A 24,709-nucleotide genomic window follows, 5' to 3' on the forward strand; every position below is an offset into this window, starting at 1 on the left:
GACTTGTAGTCTCCAGGTGTTTGCGGCAATTGGACTTTTGGTATCAAACACAACTTAGTCTTGTTCATCTTCCGAAGTAGTCTCCCGCTTTCAAAGAATTTTTCCACCATTTGTATGACATCATCTTTTTTAGAATCTCATTGTGGTTGGAAGAAGTCAGGTGGAAAGCCTTCTGGACCTGGCGTTTTCCATGGATGCATACAATGTAAGGCTTTAAAGATCTCTGCTTCATCTGGAATTTTGGTAAGAGCAACTTTTTCAGCTTCTGTGATGCATCTTGGTAACATGCTAAAAACATCATCATTTGCACTGGATCAGGTTGGTCAAGTGTGATGTGAGAAGTGCTTCAAGATTATCTCTGCCAGTACACCATGTGCCATTTGGTTTGAGAAGTGATTCAATACGATTTCTTGCTCTTCTTTTGTTTGTCTGCTGATTGAAGTACTTAGTGTTTTGATCAACTTCACGAAACATTGTGTCTCTCGATTGTTTCCTGTAAAATTCTTCTTTCATTGCATGTCATTCATTAATTTCATGCTCAACTTGTTTGACTTGTTCAGTGATGTCACTTACAGAATTTGATTGTTGCAAATCAGTTAGTTTATCTTGGAGGCATTTAATATTATCATGAATGTTGCCAAAAGTATTTTTATTCCATTTAGATAGATCTCTTCTAGTTGTGTCTAGTTTTTTTATCTAACCTAAAAGCAGCAGAACCATGCACATTTTTAGACCAAGAGCATTTAATTTGATCTTTACAAGAAGCCTCTCTAAGCCAACACTCAAAGAACTTCCAATTCTTAGACTTAACTGTCTCATTGGGGTGAAAATCTAAGAATATTGGGCAATGATCAGAACCTAGGAAGGGCAAATGTTTAAGGATGACATTTTTTTAAAAAAAAAGAAAGAAGAAATTCTATTAAAGATAATCAGTGAATGATTACATTAAGTTCTTCTCTGACAAGAGATTTTAACCAAAAAGGATAACTAGATAACCATGACTGATCAATCCTATCAATTCTACCCTTTTTAGCAAGACTATTAGTCACTTCATTCGACTCTCTATGCACAAAAGTGCAACTAACTAAAAGACTTCGACAGTCCTGAATGACGTTATTATTCGTTCATCTAATACTTCCTACATCACCATTGATAGCTTTTACTACACTCTGACAGTCACCCTCCAAGTGCAGTTTTTCCACAACTGAGTATCTTGCCCACTTAATTGTTGTCAGTGCTGCTAAGGCTTCATCTTGCTCTTCATCTTGAGCTATTCCAGAGCAGGATTGTGCTCCTCCAAATTTCCCTGCATCAGAGAACATCATCAGTCCTATACCCATATAGTTATTGTCTTTCAAATAAGATGCATCAAAATTAATCTTATATAAGCCATTATCTGGCAATTTCCAAGGAATTACATTCCTAGTTTGAGTCACAACAGTTCTTACAGCACTGCATTTTATATTGTTTTCATTCCACTCAGCAATGTCTTTATTAACTTGAGCCACAAATTTAGTTACTGGAATTGTTCCATTGTCAAATACTACAAAACATCTTAGCTTCCATATATTCCATACGGCAAAACTGACATATTGAATATATCTGTCATTCTCTTCCTTGGATACAGTACTAGCCTGGAACCAACTACCTATCCAAATCTGCAAACTAACATCAGAGATACTTCCTGCAACGTTAGCATCTAGGGCAAACCAAAGCCGTTTAGTAACATCACAACTAATAAAGAGATGAGTAGCAGTTTTCACTTCCTCCCTTCAAAAAGGACATTCACTACTAATATCTGCAACAAATCTAGATTGTTTACTTCTCATAGCAACACAATTATTTAGGCATTTTCACAGATGATGTTTTATCTTTTGTGGAGGATTAAGCTTCCACAAAGCTTTCCAGGGGAAGGTGGCATTACCAGTTCCATGTATTTCCTGCATAATGCAATTATATGCAGATTTAACACTAAATTTACCATTATGAGTTGGGGCCCATCTGAGAATGTCCTTCCCAATTGAAGGAATTCTAATTTTACTAATTTCATTAACAGTATTACTGTCAAAAAGACAGTTCAGAGTATCTACATTCCACTCTTTTCTTTCATGCACAATCAGTTGATTGACTGTAGTCATAGCATTAGAAGCAAAGTTATTGTTAAGATGAGTGTCAATAGTGGGCACCCATTTATCCTTCCATATTTCAATGGAAGTACCATCCCTAATTTCCCAATAATAGTATTTTATAATCAACTCCAGTCCTCTACAGATACCTTTCCACACCCAAGAAACATTTTCTGCACGAACAACATGTAAGGGGCTAAAATCAGGGAAGTATTTGTGTTTAAGGATTTGGACCCACAAAGCATCAGGTTCAGTTAGCATTGTCCAAGCTAACTTAGAAAGTAAGGCAGTGTTTAAGTGTTCTGTTTTCCTAATGTTCAGACCACCTAAAACAATGGGTTTAGCTACATTATCCCAATTACAAAGATTACCCCCTCTAGCAGACCTTTTATTATTCCAGAAGAACCTTCTTTGCACAACATCTAACTTATCTGTCATCTTCTTAGGCATTGGAAAAATATCTAAATGATGGGAAGCTAGAGTGCCTACTGCGGACTTGATAAGCACAGTTCTGCCAGGTTGGTTTAGATATTTAGCTTGCCAGTTATCTAACCTTTTATCACAAGATTCTCCTAAATGCTTAAAAGATTCCATTTTGTTTCTTTGAAGAAGTGAAGGAACTCCTAAATATTTATCAGCTAGACCCAGATTCTTTATTTTCAAAATGGATAAGATTTGGGACTTAGTTCTAGGTTCAATCTTGGGACTAAAAGCAATTCCAGATTTCTCAAAGTTGATCGCCTGACCTGAGAGCTTATTAAACCTATCAAGCATGATCTGTAAACTCTTAGCACCTTTAATACTAGCCTTGGTGAAAACCAAACAGTCATCAACAAAAAACAAATGACTTATAGATGAACTAGTAGTAGTAACTTTGATTCCTTGAATATCATTTTTCATCTATGCATCAATGAGCATTTTAGATAAAACATACATGCAAATTATGAACAAATAAGGGGACAAGGGGTCTCCCTGTCTAAGACCCCTTGTAGGATAATAAACATCACCCGGACATCTATAAGCAAAATAGAAGTAGAAACGGTAGATATACATTGCTCAATAAGTTTGCACCAATGTTCATGAAATCCAAGTTTTTTCAAGATATCAATTATAAATTTCCATTCAACCCTATCAAAAGCCTTGGACATATCTAATTTCATAGCCATTAAACCATATTTTGTTTTATTTTTTCTCATTGTGTCAACTAATTCACGAGCTATGACAATATTGTCTGTTATTTGCCTAGAGGATAAGAAAGTTGCCTGGTATGGACTGATAAATTTATCCATCACAGTTTTAAGTCTACTAGCTAAGAGCTTAGAGATAATCTTATAACTAAGATTACTTAAGCTAATAGGCCTAAAGTCAGCAGGAGTCTTTGGGGCATTACTTTTAGGGATAAGAGACACAAACTTGTGATTTATCTGCTTAAGCATATGACCAGAATGGAAAAAACTCTTTACCATAGCAATAGTGTCAGGGCCAACAGTGTCCCACATTTGTTGATAGAAACCAGGAGGGTAACCATCAGGACCAGGACTAGTCCAAGGTTGCATTTTCCAAACAACATACTTAATTTCCTCAACAGTAGGAGGATGTATTAGAAAGTCATTCTCCACATCGGAAATACAGGGAGTCAAAACATCAAGAAAACTACTATCACTGACAGGATTTGTAGTTCTACTCATTTTACTAAAATGCTCTCTTAGCTCTGTTGCTATCATGCTTTTATCAGTTAACCAAATTCCTATGTTGCTCTTCAAACACTCAATTTGAGTTCTTCTTTTCCTATAATTGACTTTATCATGAAAGTACTTAGTGTTTTTATCATCCAACGACAACACATTTTCCTTAGCTCTCTGCATATAGTAATCTTGTCTAACAGCATACCAATGTTTCAGATCATCTTCTAGTTTCTTTTTATGTAAAGCACTAGCAATGTCATGCATATTAGTATTAATATTATCAAGTTGAGACTGAATGTCATTTATATGTGTTTGAAAGTTTCCAAAAGAATTCATATTCCATTGCCTAAGAGCCACTTTAACATTAAAAAGACATCTAGTATGTTTATAGGCTTTAGACCCATTTTAAATAGTTGTCCAATTATCCTTAATTATGTCTCTACAGTTGCTATCACTGAACCAACATCTATTAAACCTTAAAGGGCTTCTATTATTGCTTTCTTCCCTGGAGGTAACAAGAAGAATAGGACAGTGGTCACTGGATATACTTAATAAGTGATAGACTATGGCATTAGGGAAGAAATCAATCCAAGCATGATTAACAAGAGCTCTATCAATCCTCTCAAGAATAAGAGAGGCATCACTCCTATGATTACTCCAAGTAAAAGGGTTACCTATGTAACTCAGATCAAAAAGGTATAAATGATCTAAATGATATTTGACTTCATATAGTTGACTATGAGTAATAGTATTGCCACCAAACTTCTCCTCTTGTCTCATGATGAAATTTAAATAACCAAGAATAATCCAAGGGCAGGAATATCTACTAGCTAAGCTATCCAAGTAGTCGCATTGTCTATCACACCCTATATCATTTAAGGAACCATACATACAATTCAAAAGAGTGTGACCACTTCTAGAATCCATATTAACAAGGACTGATATAAAACTAAAATTCATATCAACAAGATCAATATGAATACCATCTTTCCACAACAAAAACAGACCACCAGAAGCCCCCACAGGATTAAAATAGAGATAATTCATATAATTATAAGAATAAGTATATCTCTCCGTTTTCTGATTCATTGTCTTAGTCTCACACAGAAAAATGATGTCAGGATCATTATCCCTAATCAGCTCTCCTAGATGTTGTCTAGTATGTTTATTTCCAAAACCCTGGAAATTCCAGGATAGAATTTTCATTTTTCTCAACTCTAGGTCACTAACACATCTAAATCTATCAACAAAATTTAGATGAACACGAATATTGCAAGCAACTCAGTGAAATTCCCAATCACAATGATAAGTAAAACAGATTGTTGGACTAATAACTTGATTAAAAATATGGATGAAAAGATTGCAAACCTGATTTGCAGCTCTCAATCGCATTTTAACAGTGTTCTGGTGGTAGGTTCCTTCACTTCTTCCTCCATATTCAACATATGTCATATTCAAGTCCTCTTCATTATAAGTAACAATAGAATTGTCCACATGATGAACTCCATTACCTTGAGAAGAATTGCTTCCCTCTTGATTATTGTTATCCAACAGAACATAGTTATCTTCAATCGAGTTGTCTCTAGTTTTTTTTCTTTCTCGGATCGGATCCTTCTTCATTTTCATAACCCGATCCGTTGGATGCTCCATTCAACCCATCAGATTCACCCGATTCCTTTTGCTTTTGAAACATTTCTTCAACCATATGAGCATGTTTTTCCTACAAGTCTTCAAACTCCTTCTCTGTCATCCCATAAATGTAGATACCCCAGGATGTATCTTCACATGTTTCATCATTATGATCCAAAACATAGCAGTGAGGACATATTTTCTTGGGTTGTTTTTAAAAGTGATACTTTACCCAGACCTTTTGTTTGGCAGCATTAAAAATCCATACACCCCACTTAAGTGGCTTACTGAGATCAACCAACACCTTAATTGTAGCCACCCTTCCTATGATAGTGACTGTTCTCACCCCCTCTATTTCTACCTTCTGGACAATATCAAGGATCAGCTTCTCAATAATTCCTTGATCAATATGCTCCAGAGCAACATTACGCAGGATTACTAAAAACATTTGGTGAGTGAACTTGTAGTTTGATGTGGAATCGAGTTATCGTACTCTTGGAGGACAACAAGCATAAAGTTAATGACCCAAGGGATCCTCTTATACAATTATTTCATTTCCTCATTCGTCTTGAACTTTAAAACAAAGAGATTGCGGCCATTCTTACTTACTTCCACCTTCTTATACCTCCTCCATATAATATTCACCTCCCTTGTCACATCTTCATGCTCGACTTCATCCTTGTGGATTATCTTGCCTATGAGATAGTTATGCCATTTTGTGGCTGCTTCATCAATTTCTCCTGCCGAGATGATACTGCTCCTTGCATTTCTGAGTTGATCTAAGTTGAGATTGGTGTCTTTCATCCTCTTGGAAAGAGAAGTTAGATGCATATTGTTTGGTTGCGCCATTTTTCTATTGGGTTTACTGCTTTGAAGAAGTTTTTGAGAATGATATGAAAGACTCTTTTCCTTGCACTTTTTATAGCCAAATTTAGGTTTAGGGTTTGACTTGATCCAATACCACCTACCAAACTTATTCCATTTTCCAAATTCTTCGCCCCAATTTTCACCAAGAAATTTCAGAGAAGATATTGACTCTAAGAAAGGTAACTAATAATTCAAATTTTTGAAATCCAAAATTTGCAGTTTTACCTTCTGATCTTTACCAATTTTTCCCCTCAAACTTCTGAGAATGCAGAGATGATTTTGATTCCAGTTTTTGTGATTCTGATCTTGTAAAAATCGAGAACTGTATGTGACAACAAATCCTACTGATTTGTGCATCGTGTATAAGGACAATAGAAAAGCAAAAACCACTACTGCGAGTTTGCTTACACCATACTTGGAGACCTTGAATTTTTTCCATGACAAATGAAGAATTACCACTATTTCCAGGGAAGATTGAAATTCCCCTACACCACTGTTTTTGAAAACCACCACTGGAACACCACTGAAACACTACTTGAAAACTGCAAAGCAGGTAAAAAGATATTAGTTAGACATTTAGATTTTAAGGAAGAGAAATAAGATTTAATGAAATTTTTTTAAAACTGGAAAGAAAATAATGAAAGGATTAAAAAATTATAAATCCATAATGAAGAACAGGAAGCCTATTTTTACTAATGAGAACATGTAAGATCAGATCAAATCAAAATAATAGAGAAATTATCAAATTTTAAAAACCGATTTTTTGAACTGGGTTGACTCAATAATCGCCTAATCCTCAGAACATCGATGTAAACCGTCGCCTCTTGTCCATGAATAATAAACTAGATACGTTTAGGGATGACATTAGGGAAGGATATAAACCAATTAAATTGGTCAATTAGCATGAATAAAAAAATGATTTTTATACTCCATCGTTGGGTAATTTGGCGAGGAAAATCAAAAACTAGTCGAAATTCAATTAGAAATATTTTTTTTCGATCTAACAGAACCTCACTGTATTCTTCGGACAAATTAAAATCCGGCTAGGTAAAAGGAAAAATATCCTAGCTGAAACACATTATTGTTCTTCATACACGAAGAATAGATAGAGAACGACTATGAAGTTCGTTAGGACTTATTTTACCTAGACGATCCTGAGTGTTGTTCTTCTGATGCGAAGAATATATTGAGGTTTTACTTTGAACTTTTATTTTCAACCGGACGATTCTATTTCTGTGTCATATAAGTTTTAATCTGAATTTTATGATAAATTTTAATATTTAAGTTTATTTCATTTAGTCTAATATGGATATTAATCGATTCACATTAAGTTTTAACTGTTAATAAGACCATGCATTTTAACCATGAGGGAAACTATATGGATAAAGATCTTTGAAGTTAATTTCAAGATAACTATATGGGATATTTTGAATTTAAGTTCCAATTTTGTGACCTTATAAAGTTTGAAACTAGAGTTCGGATTCGGGACCAAAGTTGACGGTCTTTGACCGTTACCAAACCAAAATTAATTTTAATAGTAAGTTAATACGGGAGTCGATAGGTGTAGAATACACCGTATTTATTACCTATAGTTTATGATTTTTTACTGTTTTTCTTGTAAATTATGTATTTTACGCGTGTTTTGAGTCTTACAGCTACTTTGGAGTCATGTGGAAGAATCGAAGAAGAAATCATCCCAAATCGAGAAAGAAGGGAAAAATTATCATTTCACAAGAAAACACTATTGGGAGCCAAGTCAAGGTTAAGGGGAAACTCTCTTTTGGAGAAGTATTAAAGACAGGCCAGCTCATGTTAGGGGGTTGCCACCTGGGGTGGCTATTATCTAAGGTGCTGGGTGTCAATAACCAGCACCCCCAAACTATAACCCTAGTATAATCGAGGGAGAACATTTTCTCTCTTTTGTTTTGAAATCTGAGAAAAAAAGAATGAAAATCTGAGAAAGAAAGAATGAGGCGCGGCCGAGAGAACATATTGGATCTTAGATAGATGGGGGTTTTGAAATTGAGAGATGAAGTCAATATTGTTAGAGCATAGCTCGGTCGACCTCGCATGCGTTGCTATATCAAGCATGTTTGTCAATGTTAGTGTTCAAAACTATGAGTCTTGATTTCTAGTCTACATAGCTAAGTCTCGGACTATGATAGAAAAGTGTAGTTGATCTCAAGGACTTCATGGAGATTCATCATACAACAACGAAAATCTACTCAAGGAACCGCGGAACTTCATCAATAAAAAAGTATCACTCAAAAGTCTATCTATCACTCAAAGGTCTATCTATTCTATCTCCTACTTCTTATGAGACAAAAGTCGTATGCTATATAGACTGGATCATACACATTTGATATTTCGAGCCGAGTATATCTCGCCTATCTATATCTCGAAATCATGTGTTGGTAAAGCGTTTCGCTTTGATCGGGTTTGTGTTCACCTAGTGACGAAAGTCATAATGTTTCAATCACTTTAAAGAGAAATAGTGTAAAATCTATATAACGTCCTCTAAGAATGTTTCAATGGTTGGAATGAGAGTTTATATCTATGTAACCAATGATGGATATAAGCATTGTGTGGTAACACATATGTGCATAAGTCTTATTCCTTAATCCGAAGTTTGCAAACTTTGTTGATTGAGAGAAACCGGAGGAATTGGCTTTGCCAAGTACGCGAACCCAGTTTGCGAACTCATTCCGCGAACTGACGGAAGTTCTTGTACCGAGAATTTCTGCTGGGATTCCAAATTCGTTCGTGAAGTTCAAGTCCGCGAACTAGTCCGCGAACTGGCGGAAGTCTCTTTGCCGAGATTTTCTGCTGAGTTTGGAAACTCTGCTGGTTACCTTAAGTCCGCGAACTTGTTTGTGAACTTGAGCGGGTTATGATCTAAAGATGTGCTCTGAACATGAAACTTAAATTACTAAGGAATGCAGTATGCAAACCGTGTCTATAAAGTTCATGAGTCGGTTCAATTGAATCGAATCATCTTTGTTTCAATTGTGTATTGTGTAGTTACATAAGATCTAATAGAAATTTAACAACTCTCTAACTAGTTCATTTGAGTCAATTGAACTAGTTATGGTGAAGAAGAACAAGGTTAATATGAAATGCTCATATGGTTAACCTTTTGGGTTACTATGTTGAACCAATATACACGTACACGTTTGGGCACGGTTTTCACAAACCCAGTAAACGTATATTTCAAGTGTGTGTGACAAGCTAAGTTTTTGATCTAACCCGTTGAGAAATATGAGCTTGAATCTAAATCAGGTTTCATATAACGGTGAATATTGATTGCTTTGTACCTAAGGAAAAACCCTGATTTGAAGACTATATAAAGGAAACATCTACCATTGGGAAAAATTAATCCTCACACGTCTGTGTAATACTAGTGCGCTCGCTAGAGTCGATTTTCCTCTAACCTTTGGTTTTCTTCTCTAAAACCAGGTTAACGACTTAAATACTTCATTGGGATTGTGAAGCCAGACCGATACTAATTTTATCGTAGTTGTATGATCTGATATTGCATCTTCTATCGTACGAGTACCATCTTATTAATTGGCTTGATATCGTGAGAGTTCTCCGATAGGAAAGATAAATAAGTCACAAACATCTTCGTCTCACTGTTTGTGATTCCTCGACGTCCTCTTGTTTATACAAGTAAGAATGTTGAGAGGTGATTGATTAATATAGGCTGTTCTTCGGGAATATAAGATCAGATTATCAATTGGTTCATGTTCACCTTGATTTCATATCATAAGATGGAACAACAACCTAGGGTTCTTCTGTGGGAGACAGATTTATCCTTTGATAGACTTTTCTATGTGAGACAGATTTGTTTATTATCAAGTCTGCGATTTTGGGTCGCAGCACCTCTTAGTTGTGGGTGAGATCAGCTAAGGGAATCAAGTGCGCGGTGTCCTGCTGGGATCAGAGGCGTAGGGAGTACAACTGTACCTTGTATTAGTGGGAGACTGATTGGGGTTCAACTATAGTCCAGTCTGAAGATAGCTTGGAGTAGGCTACTGTCTGTAGCGGCTTAATACAGTGTGTATTCAATCTGGACTAGGTCCCGGGGTTTTTCTGCATTTGTTGTTTCCTCGTTAACAAAATTCTGGTGTCTGTGTTATTTCTATTTTCGCATTATATTTGTTATATAATTGAAATAATACAGGTTGTGCGTTTGTGATCATCAGTTGGAAATCCGACCTTTGGTTGTTGATTGATATTTATTGATCCTTGGAAATTGGTCTTTGGTACCGTCCAAGTATTCCTTATGTATGATTAGGACTCGTTGATTTCTATTAGCTTGAGTAATATCAAAAACAAGAGAGAGATATTAACTCCTTGAGATACTTTTATCTAGATTGAGTCTGGCTGTCTAGTTGATTCTCTAGCAAAGTATTTCGGAGTTAGTCCATACAGATTGCTAAGCTAAATATTGGGTCGTGTTGTTAGACCCCCGATTTTTCAATTGATGTCAGAGCAGACAAACACGGTAAACCTTATAAGTTTGTGTTTGTTCGTTTCTTATAAATTGCCCTATGGGAAATTTTTTGGAAAGATTGCTCCTGGCATCTGTAACGCACACCAGAATTCCTTAAATATTTTTCAAAGATTATTATGGTTAAAACCCCTTGGTCCTCATGATAATCTCACTTCATCTAAATGGGGAGATTTAGATGTTAAGAAGCAATCAGAAGGAAAAAATAAAAATAAGGAAAGATTGGGAAAACGTTCAATACGCTCAAGGATATGGAACCTCACTAGATTAACTCTTGATCTCTATGAGGAATACTATCGTGATGGATCAATTGATACAGATATGTTTAAAGCGTTCGAAGGAGTTTTTAAATTCTTAGAAAAACATAATTCTGTTAAGTCTAAGAATCGTTTCGGAAAGGGTGTTGGTCGTGTGAAAACTTTTAATACTGAACAACCCAGAAATCGGAAATATCCTTCTTCTAGCCCGAACAAACGAAGGATAGAAAGCTCTAGATGCCCTGAATATCATCATTATTTTGATTATACTACAGGGACTGTTCACACTTATCAACCAGACGTGTCGCATGAGAACTCTTCTGCGCGTTATGCCTCTTGGTAACAAGGTTGGAATTTACCCCATTTGTACATATCTTTAAGTGGGGCAAGAAATAGATTGAGTTGTGTACAGTTGTGTTGTTGATTGGTTATCTTTCTATTGCTTTTGTTATCTTTCACATAAATGTTGGTTGCATACCTTTAATGTGGAAAGGGCTAAGAAAAATCCCATAAGTCTTTATGGGTCACGGTTCTGTACAGCCCAAGCCCATGAATGAGGGATATATATGAATGAGGTCCGCGAACTTTCTCCTTCCTCATCTTCAGTCCGCGTACGTGAACTAGGGTTTATGCTTCTCCATCATTAAAGCTTCTTTGAAGAAATCAAAAGGAAGGGTGTTTGAGGTTCTCTTCAAGTAAGTAATCCCCTCTTGTGTATCTCTTTATGATGATTTCTAGGAGCATGAAAAGGAGTTCTAAAAGCTCAAAATCCTCTAGCTTAAATCCTCCATGTGATCAAAACTCTCTTAGAATTAGGTTTGTGGATGATTGTTGTTCTAGAATGTTTGATAAGATTGCTTCAAAAGGTTTCATTCTAGAAAATAAATTGGATTTCTCTAGTGGGCATGAAGAAGATTTGACATGCTTTAGAAAATTCAAGATTGGAAATATCTTTAATGTCCTTGGTCAAGGATTTGATTCTCTTACAAGGATTTTCTATGCCAATATTCATGATGTTGATTACAAAAAGATGGAATTCAAATCCATGATTGGTAGAAAAATATTTCTTGTTGATAGAGAGGTAATTTCAAGGATTACCGAAATACCGTTGGGAGACGTGCGGCTACCTAGACCAAGTGATGAACGTCCATCGTATGATGATATCTCTATTGGACTTTGTGGAAGGAAGGTGGTTTGGAGTCAAGGAAAGTTTCCTACTAATAATCTTAGTGTTTCTTTAATAGCTTTTGGAAAACTTGGCATTTCCAACCTTTGTCCCTCCACAGTTGAAAATTCATGGTGGAGTTATGAGTTTGTGGAATTGGTCTACTTCCTTACATCCGGTAATACAAATCTTTATATTTGTGGTTTTATCATCTTTCAAATGATGACGATGACTTATCACATCAAGATGTTAGGCTACCCTTGTTTGATTAGCCGAATTTGCCATGATCGTGGACTTGTTTTTATTGGAAAATATCTTGGGGTTCCTAAACTTGTCCATCCATGTACCTTCCGGCGTATAAGGGAGAATGTTCGAAAGCGACAAAGAGGTACTCCTCTTGATATTGAAGATCCCACCACCTTGAGGCTTATTCAGAAAGTTCACAAGGGTGTCTGTAAGGTCAATGAAAGAGTGGAGTGCTTAAAAGAGAAAGTGTCGTTGATTGGAACCAAGTGTCCCGATCTCAAGGAAGAGTTGGATTCAATTCAAGCATCCTGAAAATTGTCCGATGATGAAGATGATGAGTAATGCTTGTGTTTATATGCCTAGTATGTCTTCTTTTTGGATTAGTTGGAACAATAACTAGTGTTTTGAATAGTAAAGATTGTGACTACACATAGCTATTTTTGTTTTCATCTTCTTGTGTTATTTTTTAGGTTTATTGGTTTTAAATTCTAAAAATATTTGGAGGATGATGTTATTGCAGTATTAATCTATTTGATTTTGAAGTATTGCAATATTTTTATGGGATATGTATTGTTTGCATCCGTGAACTTGAATATCCAATATGTTGTCAAAAGTAAAGTCGTTCATAAATTGGTATTTGTATTGATGAAAGGACGAATGGACTTTTGACAAATACAAAAGTTATGCCTATGCAGTCATTTATTTGACGGAAAATAGGGTAAAATCTTTTGTGTGACAAGGATAAAGTCTATTATGTTGTTATGCAAATAGTGATGGAAAAATAGAATAGATCCTTGTATGTATTCCACAGTAATGATCATCACTGATCCATATCATATGTATTACTGTGAGGCTCCGTAATGTGTCTTATGTCGAGCACGATACAACTAAGTTGATTATTTTGTGATTAACTGTGTTGGTTGTTCCGTAAGGTACTTTATGTCGAGCGTCTTTGAACTAAATTAATCATCTTGGTTGGTTATTTAGTTATTTGCTTCAAAAGTCTTCTTTTGTCGAGCAAAACAATTGACAATTAAATTGATTACTTCTGTGATTAGTTTGGTTGTGTTTTCCAATTAGATTAATTATAGGTTCTCTTGTAATTAGTCTAGTTGAGTATCCATATATTCCACAAGTCCTTGTGTTGAGTATATGAACGTCTATACTAATCATGTTCTATTGGTTAATGTAGTCGTATATTTCGTAAGGTTTTCCTTATGTTGAGTATGTGAACGATTAAGTTAGTCATCTTCGTATGATTACCTTAGTCGTAGCTCCGTAAGTTTACTTATGTTGAGCACAATCAATTAAATTGATCACTTTTGTGGTTTCATTTAGTTGCGTATTCCAATTAAATTAATCATGAGTTTACTTGTGATTAATTTGATTGAGTTTTGGATATAGAAAATCATTCCTATGGTTTTTGGTGTCCAATTAAAAATCCTTCTTTTCTTTCTAAATTAAGGTCGCTCGTGTTGTTCTTTCGGGAATGACATCAAATGGGGGAGATGTTTTGAACTTGTGCTTAATGGTAATAGCTTGCGGGGTGTGCGGTTGTGGAATTTTATAGGGGTTATATTGTATCTTAAAACTCCTTGATGAATGCACTTAGCTTCGGCTTTATGATTGCATCTAAATTAAGTTGGTATGTATTTTTTTTATTTTAGTCTATGAACGTCTCTTCTCGGAAATTTCATTAGGATCCCGTTCTTGTACCTTCGCCAATTTTATTGAAAAAAAGGGGGAGAATTAATGTGTAGTTATACTACATATACATATGGTTTTCGGATCATTGTGTAAGGGGGAGTGGTTTTCATGTGAAATGGAGTATTGACTAAGGGGGAGTGATACATATCACCGTAGTATTATTGTTAAAGTCGTGGTGCAATTGGACTTTGATGTTACTTAATAATACTATGTCACTGTATAATGATGATCGAGAATCTCGATTTCTCTCATTGTTATAGCTACGGATCTTCAACAATGGTGATGCTAAACTTACAACCTTTGGGATCATTGGAGTACTTGGAAGGACGAAGATTTCAAGGAACGTTGAAGATTAGACTATGGAATAGGAACCACTAAAGTTTATCTTTTTTTGTATTCCATATGTATTAATAGTTTTGTCACTAAAATTGACAAAGGGGGAGATTGTTAGATCATATCTCGGTTGACCTCGCATGCGTTGCTATATCAAGCATGTTTTTCAATGTTAGTGTCCAAACTATGAGTCTTGATTCCTAGTCTACATAGCTAAGTCTCGGGCTAGGATAAAAAAGTGTAGTTGAGCTCAAGGAATTCATGGCGATTCATCATACAACGACGAAGATCCACTCAAGGAACCGTGGAACATCATCATCAAAAAGGTATGTGGAGACTTGAACTTATCTATCACTCAAAAGTCTATCTATTCTATCTCTTACTTCTTATGAGACAAAAGTCGTATGCTATATAGACTGGATCATAAACATTTGATATTCCGAGCCGAGTATATCTCGCCTATCTATATCTCGAAATCATATGTTGGTAAAGCGTTTCACTTTGATCGGGTTTATCTTTACCTAGTCATGACAGTCATAATGTTTCAATCTCTTTGAAAATCGCTTTGACGAGAACTAGTGTAACAACTATATAACGTCCTCTAAGAATGTTTCAATGGTTGGAATGAGAGTGTAGATCTATATAACCAATGATGGATATAAGCATTGTGTGGTAACACATATGTGAATAAGTCTTATTCCTTAATCCGAAGTTTCGAACTTTGTTGATTGAGAGAAATCGGAGGAATTGGATTTGCCAAGTTCGTGAACCCAGTTTGCGAACTCAGTCCGCGAATTGTCGGAAGTTCTTGTACCGATAATTTCTGCTGGGATTCCAAATTCGTTGTGAAGTTCAAGTCCGCGAACCTAGTCCGTGAACTGGCGGAAGTCTCTTTGCCGAGATTTTCTGCTGATTTTGGAAACTCTGCTGGTTGCCTTAAGTCGCGAACTTGTTTGCGAACTTGAGTGGGTTATGATCTAAAGATGTGCTCTGAACATGAAACTTAAATTACTAAGGAATGCAGTATGAAAACCTTGGCTATAAAGTTCATGAGCATGTTCAATCGAATCGAATCATCTTTGTTTCAATTATGTCTTGTGTAGTTACATAAGATCTCATAGCAATTGAACAACTCTCTAGATAGTTCATTTGAGTCAACTGAACTAGTTATGGTGAAGAAGAACAAGGTTAATATGACATTCTCATATGGTTAACCTTTTGGGTTACTATGTTGAACCAATATACACGTACACGTTTGGGCACGGTTTTCACAAACCCAGTAAACGAATATTTCAAGTGTGTGTGACAAGATAAGTTTTTGATCTAACGGTTGAGAAATATTAGATTGAATCTAAATAAGGTTTTCATCTAACGGTGAATATTGATTGCTTTGTACCTAAGGCAAAACCCTGATTTGAAGACTATATAAAGGAGACATCTATCATTGGGAAAAACTAATCCCCACACGTCTATATGATACTAGTGCGCTCGCTAGAGTCGATTCTCCTCTAACCTTTGGTTTTCTTCTCTAAAACCAGGTTAACGACTTAAAGACTTCATTGGGATTGTGAAGCCAGACCGATACTACTTTTATCGTAGTTGTGTGATCTGATCTTGCATCTTCTATCGTACGAGTACAATCTTACTGATTGGATTGAGATCGTGAGAGTTATCCGATAGGAAAGATAAAGAAGTCACAAACATCTTCGTGTCACTGTTTGTGATTCCTCGAGGTCCTCTTGTTTATACAAGTAAGACTGTTGAGAGGTGATTGATTAATCTAGGATGTTCTTCGGGAATATAAGACCGGTTGGTTCATGTTCACCTTGCTTTCATATCATAAGACGGAACAAAAACCCAGGGTTCTTCTGTGGGGACATATTTATCCTTTGATAGACTTTTCTGTGTGAGATAGATTTGTTTATTATCAAGTCTGCGATTTTAGGTTGCAGCAACTCTTAGTTGTGGGTGAGATCAGCTAAGGGAATCAAGTGCGCAGTGTCTTGCTGGGATCAGAGGCGTAGGGAGTACAGTTGTACCTTGGATCAGTGGGAGACTGATTTGGGTTCAACTATAGTCCAGTCCGAAGTTAGCTTGGAGTAGGTTAGTGTCTGTAGAGGGTTAATACAATGTGTATTTAATCTGGACTAGGTACCGGGGTTTTTCTGCACTTGCGGTTTCCTCGTTAACAAAATTCTGGTATCTGTGTTATTTCTATTTCCGCATTATATTTGTTAAATAATTGAAATAATACAGGTTGTGCGTTTGTGATCATCAATTGGAAATCCGACCTTTGGTTGTTGATTGATATTGATTGATCCTTGGACATTGGTCTTTGGTACTTTCCAAGTATTCCTTGTGTTTGATTAGGACTCGCTGATTTCTATTAGCTTGAGTAATATCAAAAACAAGAGAGAGATATTAACTCCTTGAGATACTTTTATCTAGATTGAGTCTGACTGTCTAGTTGATTCTCTAGCAAAGTATTTCGGAGTTAGTCCATACAGATTGCTAAGCGAAATATTGGGTGGTGTTGTTAGACCCCCGCTTTTTCAAAGATAGAAATACATATTAGGGTTCTTATGGAATTCGAATTACTGGCAAGATGATGATGGTTTGTGTATGTTGCTGCCAGGGGTGGATATCAAGATGATTCTGGTGCTATAAAATGAAGAAGATGGTGGTGCTGATGCCGTGATTTTAATCAAGAAAGAACTGTTGCTGCAGTTGAGTTAATCTATGAATGGAATAGATTTCAAGGTTTGAATGAATTGTTGTTGCTGATAAATTCAAGATCGAGACAAAGATGTTGATTTAGAAGATAGAGAAGCATCTAAGTTCTCTGTTTCTGTTGCTGCTGTTCAATTGGATCCGAGATGGGTAGAAGAAGAAATTGCAGACGAGAACTGTGTGGATACCAAAATACGAATCTCCACGTGGACATGGGGAAGACACGAGAATCCTGTAGAAATATCTTATACTGTGCCCCGAAAATATTCGTCAGTAACTTGTCAAATCAAGTCAGAATCACCGTTGTTGACTAACCGGCGAAGTAAAGTTCATATGCGAGATAAAGTCCCATGACGAAGTAACCCACTAGGAGAATATGAGCTACGAAGAATCAATGAAGTTCCCTACAAGATACCAACCACGAAGTAGAGATGGGAGAAATAAGCTAACTTGGCAAGAAAGATAACCTGCAAAGTAAATATATTTGGGAACAAGAAAAGAGACAGGTGTCCCGACAAAGCCATGTGAAGATAGCGAAAGAAAGGGAAAAACTTTGTGGAAAATGGCCTGGGCGAAGTACAAAGCACTCCCGAAATAACTTGGCGAAGTAAAATGAGATGTACCCCATTAGGGTTGATTAGCCTATAAATAGAGGTCCTTGGGAAAGGCAAAGGGAGGGAGAAAAAAAAGAGCTTAGCGTAGAGAGTGAAATTAGGATTTCCTTGTGTTCAAGAACTTGTATATTGTTTTCTTAGAATTAATCAATAAAGATTTTTTAGTTTATATTACTTAACGTGTCCTAGATCTTGGTTACTTTCCTTTTGGGTGTACTACTGGATTTCCAGTAGTTACATTTTGCCGTCCAGAAACAGGGAACTTGAATTGGGGATTCATCCTCGTCTAAGAGTTTGAGAGAAAGAAAAACCATTTAGAGATCGTAATAGTTTGAGATCCAGGCGAGTTGTTTTGTGCATAAAAGTTCCGTAGATTTAGTAACTTATTCGTGTCTAAAATCTAGGATCCGGAAGAGAAAGTTGGTGAGGCGGCATAAGGAAAATCAGATTCAACAAGGATCGAACGATGGCAGGAAAAGCAAGACAAGCGAAACCCCTAACGGTGGTGAGAAGGAGCAAGCGGTTGGAGGATCGGAAGGGAGAAGAGAAAGGAGAAGCGTCCGTAGCAGATGAAAGACGAAAAGTCATAAGGAAACGAAAAGGCAAGCCGAGCGTAGAAGAAGAATCCATGATGGAACCTATCCGAATCGTGAAAGCCAGGGCGATTACGGAAGGGGAAGCGAACCGAGAAAAGGTGGAGAAGAACGGTGGTGATAAGGACATGATATCGAAAGAACCAAGTAAGACACTCCGTCGAGAGAAGAGGAAAGTAGGAATGGAAAAGCGAGGAAGTCAGGAGAAACGAGAGGAATACGAACGTGGCAGCAAAATGGAGGTCAGAATCTCACAAGAAGAAAATGCTAATTCAGAAACGATAACTGCTTCGTCACGGAAAAGGACTTTATATCAGGAGGAAAATCCTTATGAGGATTACGAGGAAGAGGAAGAACGAGGATTGCAGAAAAGAAGGCTGCTAGAAGGATACAATCGGGAAAGTGATCTAAGGAGGCTGCTAGTGGAGGCGAGAGATGAAAATCATTAGATAAGATATGAAGAAGAAAAGAGATGCGAGGATGAAAGCAAACGCAAGGGGAGAGAAAGAGACATTGACGAATCAACAAGAGGGATTATGGACCACGAGATCTTACATGAGCTACGAAGATTGAGAACTCAAATGGGGAATTCTAAAGGCAAGATAGGTCGCAATGGATGGAGGAGAAGGTCATGTTGAGAACTATGATACATGCAGGGATGAAAACAACGCCTGAAGGAGAGCTGAAGCGGGTTGACCAAAAGAAGGAAAAGTCATTGCGAAAGGATCGAACGCCACGAAGTGATAAAGACGGAGGACACCATCAGAAGAACTCAAACCAAAGAAGCGAGGAGTAAACGCATGGACATATTTAGAACCCCCAAAGATTAAAACGACTGTGGAAAGGATATGGGAGGAATTGATACTGACTGAGGAAATCCCAATGCCGCCAAATTTGGGAAGAGAACCAGCTCCTGGGAATAAGAGTCACGAGTTCTGCATATATCATAGCTTTCAAGGACATCATACAAACAATTGCAGGGCGTCAAGAATATCTTATTTCACCTCATAGAACAAGGGAAACTCGCACATTACGTAGAGGACCGAGAATTACCACCACCTCCACGGCATTATGGGGACCTGACAGAACGACACCAAATCAAAGCAAACCAGGGAAGGAAGTCGCTTGGCTGTAATTTTATAGTACATTCAAGGGAAGATTTTCTCAACTTCCAAGATAACGTGCTCCCAAGGATACAGAAGTGGATTATGAAGGGAACGAGATATTGCCAGCGGAAAGGAAAGAGCCGTTAAAAGAATGGCAAAAAAGAGACATATCATTTTCGGCACAGGATGCACCAGAAGGAGGGATTCAACATATGGACTCATTGATCATCACCCTAACCGTTTGTAAACATTCGTTAGGGTAAGAAAGTGTACGCAGTAAAGGAAGAGAATGGGTTGTGGACAAGATCTTGGTAGACATGGGGAGTTCAGTAAATGTCCTCTTTTATCATACGTTCAAAGTTTTGGGGTACGGGGATTCTAACATGGAACCTTCGGCATATACACTATACAGATCCAATGGGGTGGCGACGAAACCGAAAGGTGAGATACGTTGAGGATCTTTGCAGGAGAATTAGAGACAACGGTTACCGTTTGTGTGGTGGACGTGGAGTCACCCTATAATTCCCTCATGGGAAGACCATGGATCCATGAGAGAAAAGGAGTCACGTCAACTTACCATCAATTGTTGCGGTTTCCCATGCCTAGAGGAATCGGAGAAATACGTGGAAATAGCGCGGACGCGGAGGAATGCAACCAGAAGGACATTGAGAATTACGAAGGAAGATTGAAAATGAAGAAGGAACGAAAGAGAAAAATACTTGAGTCGAAAAAGGAGGAAGAGTTAAGGGTATACATGGCGAGAGCTAAAGAGGGATGGGAAATACCCAGCGAGATACCCGAAGAGGAGGGAAAGTCTACGAAACCAGTAAAGGAACCAACACCATTAGGAGAACCGGTCTTGAACTTTGCCGCGGTGGAACCAACAAAGAATATAAACTTAGGGAGTGACGATGAACCCAGGATACTAAAAATTGGGATGAAAATGGAAAAAGGAGAAGAAGCAAGATTAGTTGGATTGCTAATATGGTGACATATTTACATGGAGCATGGAGGAAATGTCAGGAATTGATCCACGAGTGGCATGTCATAGACTGGAGCTAGACCCGACAATTAAGCCAATAAGACAACGCATAAGGAATACCACAACGACTTATCATGAACAAATTGATAAGGAACTTCAAAAGATGATGGATGCAGGAATCATCAGGCCAGCGAAGTATCCAGATTGGATTGCGAATATGGTAGTCGTGCCCAAAAAAGAACGGTGGTATAAGAATATGTATTGATTTTAGCGACCTGAATACCGCATGCCCCAAAGATAGCTTTCCTTTTCCAAACATCCCACAGATGGTAGAATCAACATCTGGATACAAAAGGTTGTCATCCATGAATGAATATTGTGGATACAATCAAATACCGTTGGATGAGGAAGACCAGGAGCACACATCTTTCTTCGCTCCCATAGAGCTGTATTGCTACACAAGAATGCCACTTGGACTAAAAAACGCAGGGGAAACTTACCAACGGATGGTGGAGAAAATATTTGCAAAATGGGTACACACGAAGTTGGAAGTTTATGTAGATGACATGCTTGTTAAAACAAAGGATTCAGGGATCATGTGTAAGACTTGAAAGAAATCCTAGAATAGATGATGAAATATAAAATGAAGGTGAATCCAATAAAATGCATCTTTGGAATTGAATCGGCGAAGTTCTTGGGCCACATAGTTTCGCGAAAAGGCATAGAAGTTGATCCAGCAAAGGTCCAAGACATATTAGAAATGCCCTCACCCGCCACCACCAAGGATGTGCAGAAGTTAAACGGACAGTTGGCAACATTGGAAAGGTTTATCTCGCGGTCGTCGGATAAATATAAACACTTCTTTGACATTTTGAAGAATGGAGCAAAGTTTGCATGGACTCAAGAGTGTGAAGAGGAATTAAAGGGCATAAAGGAGCACCTTATTAAATTATCAATCTTACAGAAACCAGAACCCGGGGAGGATTTGTTTCTTTGTATTGCGGCAACATCAAATGCTCTTAGTGCAGTCCTACTTCGGAACGACGAAGGGGTAGAAAAACCAATCTTTTACGTCAGCAAAACCTTCAACTCCGCAGAGAGGAATTAACAAAAGATTGAAAAAATTAATAATGGCATTGTTTTACGCATCGCAAAAGTTACAGACTTGTTTCCAAACCCACAAAATCAAGGTCCTTTAAGAATTCCCACAGAGTCTGTCTTGAAAAACTCGAAGAGAGTCGGAAGAGTAGAGACATGGAATACCCGGATTGATCAGTTTGGGTTAAAGTATGAAGTACACACTTCTACGAAGTCACACATAATCGTAGAGTTTCTCGCTGAATTTCCTTCGGAAGAACATGAGGGCATAGAGGAAATGATGGATGTAGACGAAAGCCGGCCAGACCCTAAGGATTTACTACAGGAGAGTCATCCCAGGAGGTGGGAAATATTCGTCAACGGAGCCTCAAACCGTTTTGGAAGAGGTGTAGGGATAGTATTCACTTCACCCACAGGAACCAGGATAGTGTTCTGCTTTCGGATAGTGGTTCGTCAAATCGAATGAAGATATAATGCAGTTGATCCGGTGATGCAAAGGTATCACCAACTCGTGAAGGAATATTCAACGAATATATGAAGCATTAATTGGAGAAACATATGCCGAGACAATAACATACATGCAGACGCCCTTTCTTTTATATCTTCAATGATTGAGGATCCAAAAATCGGCCATATCATGATTGAGCTGTTAATGCAACCCTCAATAAGCAGAGAGGAAAGGGATCCCAAGGTGATGATCATAGAAAAAGGGGATATGGAAATAGGTAATGATGACTGGAGATTCCCCATCTATAACTATTTGATGAAAGGAGATCTCTCGCAAGATAGGAAAGAGGCAAATAAAATTAAAAGTAAGTCCACGAATTACGAGGTGCGCGAAAGAATCCTATACAGGAGATCGTACTTGGGTCCGATGATGAGATGCTTGTCGCGGAAAGAGGGGATAGAAATCATGAAATCAATACACTATGTGGACGCTGGTAACCATAGCGGAACCAGGTCACTAGCTCTCAAAACCAGGATACAAGGATAATTTTGGACATACATGCACAAAGACGCGAAAGATATCTCCACGAGGTGTGAAGCATGTCAGAGATTCGGCAAAAGAATACATGCACCATCCACAAGCTTAAACTCTGTGTTGAGTGTATGGCCCTTCGCCATGTGGGGAATAGATATCGTGGGACCATTTGTAACCAGGACAAAGCAAAGGAGGTATCTGATAGCGGCAGCATATTATTTCACGAAATAGGTGGAAAACAAAGCCTTACAGCACACGCAAGATGTCGACGTATATGATTTCATTCTTGAGCAAATTATTTGTAGATTTGGGATACCAGTCTTGATCGTTTCGGACAATGGGAATCAATTCGAAGGAGAGAATGTGAGAATGTTATTGAACACATTTAAAATTCAATCCGGGAAGTCGACTCTGTTATACCCACAGAGCAACGGGCAATCGGAGGCTAGAAATAAGACACTGGAAACCACATTGAAGAAAAATATGGAAGGTAATCATAAGGGATCGTGTGAACAAATCCCAAACGTGTTATGGTCATATAGAACCACTAAGCGAGATACAACGGGGATGTCACCCTTTCGTTTGACATATGGAGTTGAGGCGGCGTTTCCTGCTGAAATCATCCTTCCAACCACGAGAAGAGAAGCATGGGAGAAAGGGATAAACTCGGATTTGATTCAAGCAAAGTTAGACGACCTTGAGGAGAAAAGAGAAATTGCGTTACAAAATATGACAAATTACCATCAGAGGCTGTCAAGGGAGTATAACAAAAGGGTAAAACCCCGAAGCTTCATACCCAGAGAGCTTGTGCTACGATAAATACCCCCATATCAAAGAGGATCAGGAGAAAATCTAGAGCCTACGTGGGAAGGCCCTTATATCGTAAAAAGAGTGGTTGGCAACGGGGCGTACAAATTGGCAGATTGTGAAGGGAAGGACACCGACGAATAGAGAAAGATAATATATGGAGAGATCGAAAGAAAAGACCGGAAACTAGATCATCCATGGAATCCCGTGTATATAAAGAAATATTACCCGTAAATGTAAGTTATGATGCTGAAAAGGAAATCAATGTGTAGTTGTATGGAGTTTATTAATAAATTATCTCTTCAATGATCAACTTATATATGAGCAATATCTTTTAAATTAGCAAATAAAACTCACGAGATAACCAAAGAGAAATAAGACCTCACATTAGGAGGCAAATAAAGCTCACGAAATAAGCAGTTTCTAGGGAAACTTAAAAACTTCGCCTAGGAAGGCTGAGAATCCACGACATGCACCCTAGTTCGCATGAAAGTGCAAGAGGCAAGACCTAAAGCATTCGTGAACAACGCTGAGAGATAAATCTAGGGGCAATGATAAGACCTATCCGCCGAGGGTCCCTTTTATGATGGCCTTCGGTAAGGGTTGCAAAAATATGACCAAGGCGCTGACGTATTCGGTTGAGCTGCGGGTGCCTGGGACGTCTGGAGCGTTACCGTACATGTCTGTATGACAAGTCTTGGCTATGATGCACTCGATCCTAAAGAAACCTCACCTAGGGTGTGACTTCGTAACCCCAAGCCATATCGGCGAAGGTGATAAGAAGTCACGAAAACAACTGAATGTCGTAATAACTGGATGGGATACCAACATGCATGTTAGGGTTAACCTCCTTGAAGGGGAAATCATGGGGAATATAAAGGGATGACACCCTCCAGTTTAGGGAGTTGCGTGACCAAAAAAAGACGACAATGTCATGGGACTAACATTCATGGGAATGTCTAGACCTGTCGCATTGTCGCGAGATGGGGTCAAAATGAATGTTAAGGCGAGGTAGATGGATTATTATCCTTGTGGATAATAAGCGCCTGATAATTCGTCGAATTAAGATCCTTCAAAAAGGATGAGGAAAAATAAGACCTTAATTAGGGGGCACAATAAGACCTCGTAGAGCCACGAGGAAAACACAAAGTGAAAATGAAATTCGAATCTGTCTTGATGAGCTAATGCTCAACAAGAACAAGAGGAAAGTATATAATTTTATATTTTATGTTCTTATTTAGCATTATCCTCACAAGATTCAGCGTCTCT

General features: G+C 37.7%; 2 protein-coding genes across 2 annotated transcripts; one reads left to right on the forward strand and one right to left on the reverse strand.

The window, feature by feature from the left end:
- Positions 1 to 1,124: 1,124 nt before the first annotated feature.
- LOC113335207 lies at positions 1,125 to 5,431 on the reverse strand. Its single transcript, XM_026581329.1, has 5 exons — positions 5,180 to 5,431; positions 4,276 to 4,990; positions 3,134 to 4,167; positions 1,858 to 3,026; positions 1,125 to 1,770 (listed from the first exon to the last, which is right to left on the reverse strand). The coding sequence occupies exons 1-5, from the start codon at positions 5,429 to 5,431 to the stop codon at positions 1,125 to 1,127; spliced, it is 3,816 nt and encodes a 1,271-aa protein (XP_026437114.1).
- A 12,907-nt stretch (positions 5,432 to 18,338) lies between these two features.
- Positions 18,339 to 18,914, forward strand: LOC113335208 (reticulocyte binding protein 2 homolog b-like). The gene has a single exon (XM_026581330.1). It carries the CDS (start codon positions 18,339 to 18,341, stop codon positions 18,912 to 18,914), a length of 576 nt encoding a protein of 191 aa, XP_026437115.1.
- Positions 18,915 to 24,709: the final 5,795 nt, after the last annotated feature.

Source organism: Papaver somniferum, unplaced genomic scaffold (assembly GCF_003573695.1).
Source record: "Papaver somniferum cultivar HN1 unplaced genomic scaffold, ASM357369v1 unplaced-scaffold_139, whole genome shotgun sequence".
Taxonomy (NCBI): domain Eukaryota; kingdom Viridiplantae; phylum Streptophyta; class Magnoliopsida; order Ranunculales; family Papaveraceae; genus Papaver; species Papaver somniferum.

What these genes read in the sequence shown, in the direction of transcription:
- LOC113335207 (XM_026581329.1), bottom strand. Translation starts at nt 5,431, where the DNA reads ATGAAGAAGGATCCGATCCGAGAAAGAAAAAAAACTAGAGACAACTCG. An exon ending in GATTGAGAGCTGCAAATCAG is followed by an intron (nt 4,991 to 5,179) that starts GTTTGCAATCTT and finishes TGGAATTTCCAG; the next exon opens with GGTTTTGGAAATAAACATAC. An exon ending in CCCTTTAAGGTTTAATAGAT is followed by an intron (nt 4,168 to 4,275) that starts GTTGGTTCAGTG and finishes TTAATGTTAAAG; the next exon opens with TGGCTCTTAGGCAATGGAAT.
- LOC113335208 (XM_026581330.1), top strand. Translation starts at nt 18,339, where the DNA reads ATGGCAGGAAAAGCAAGACAAGCGAAACCCCTAACGGTGGTGAGAAGG.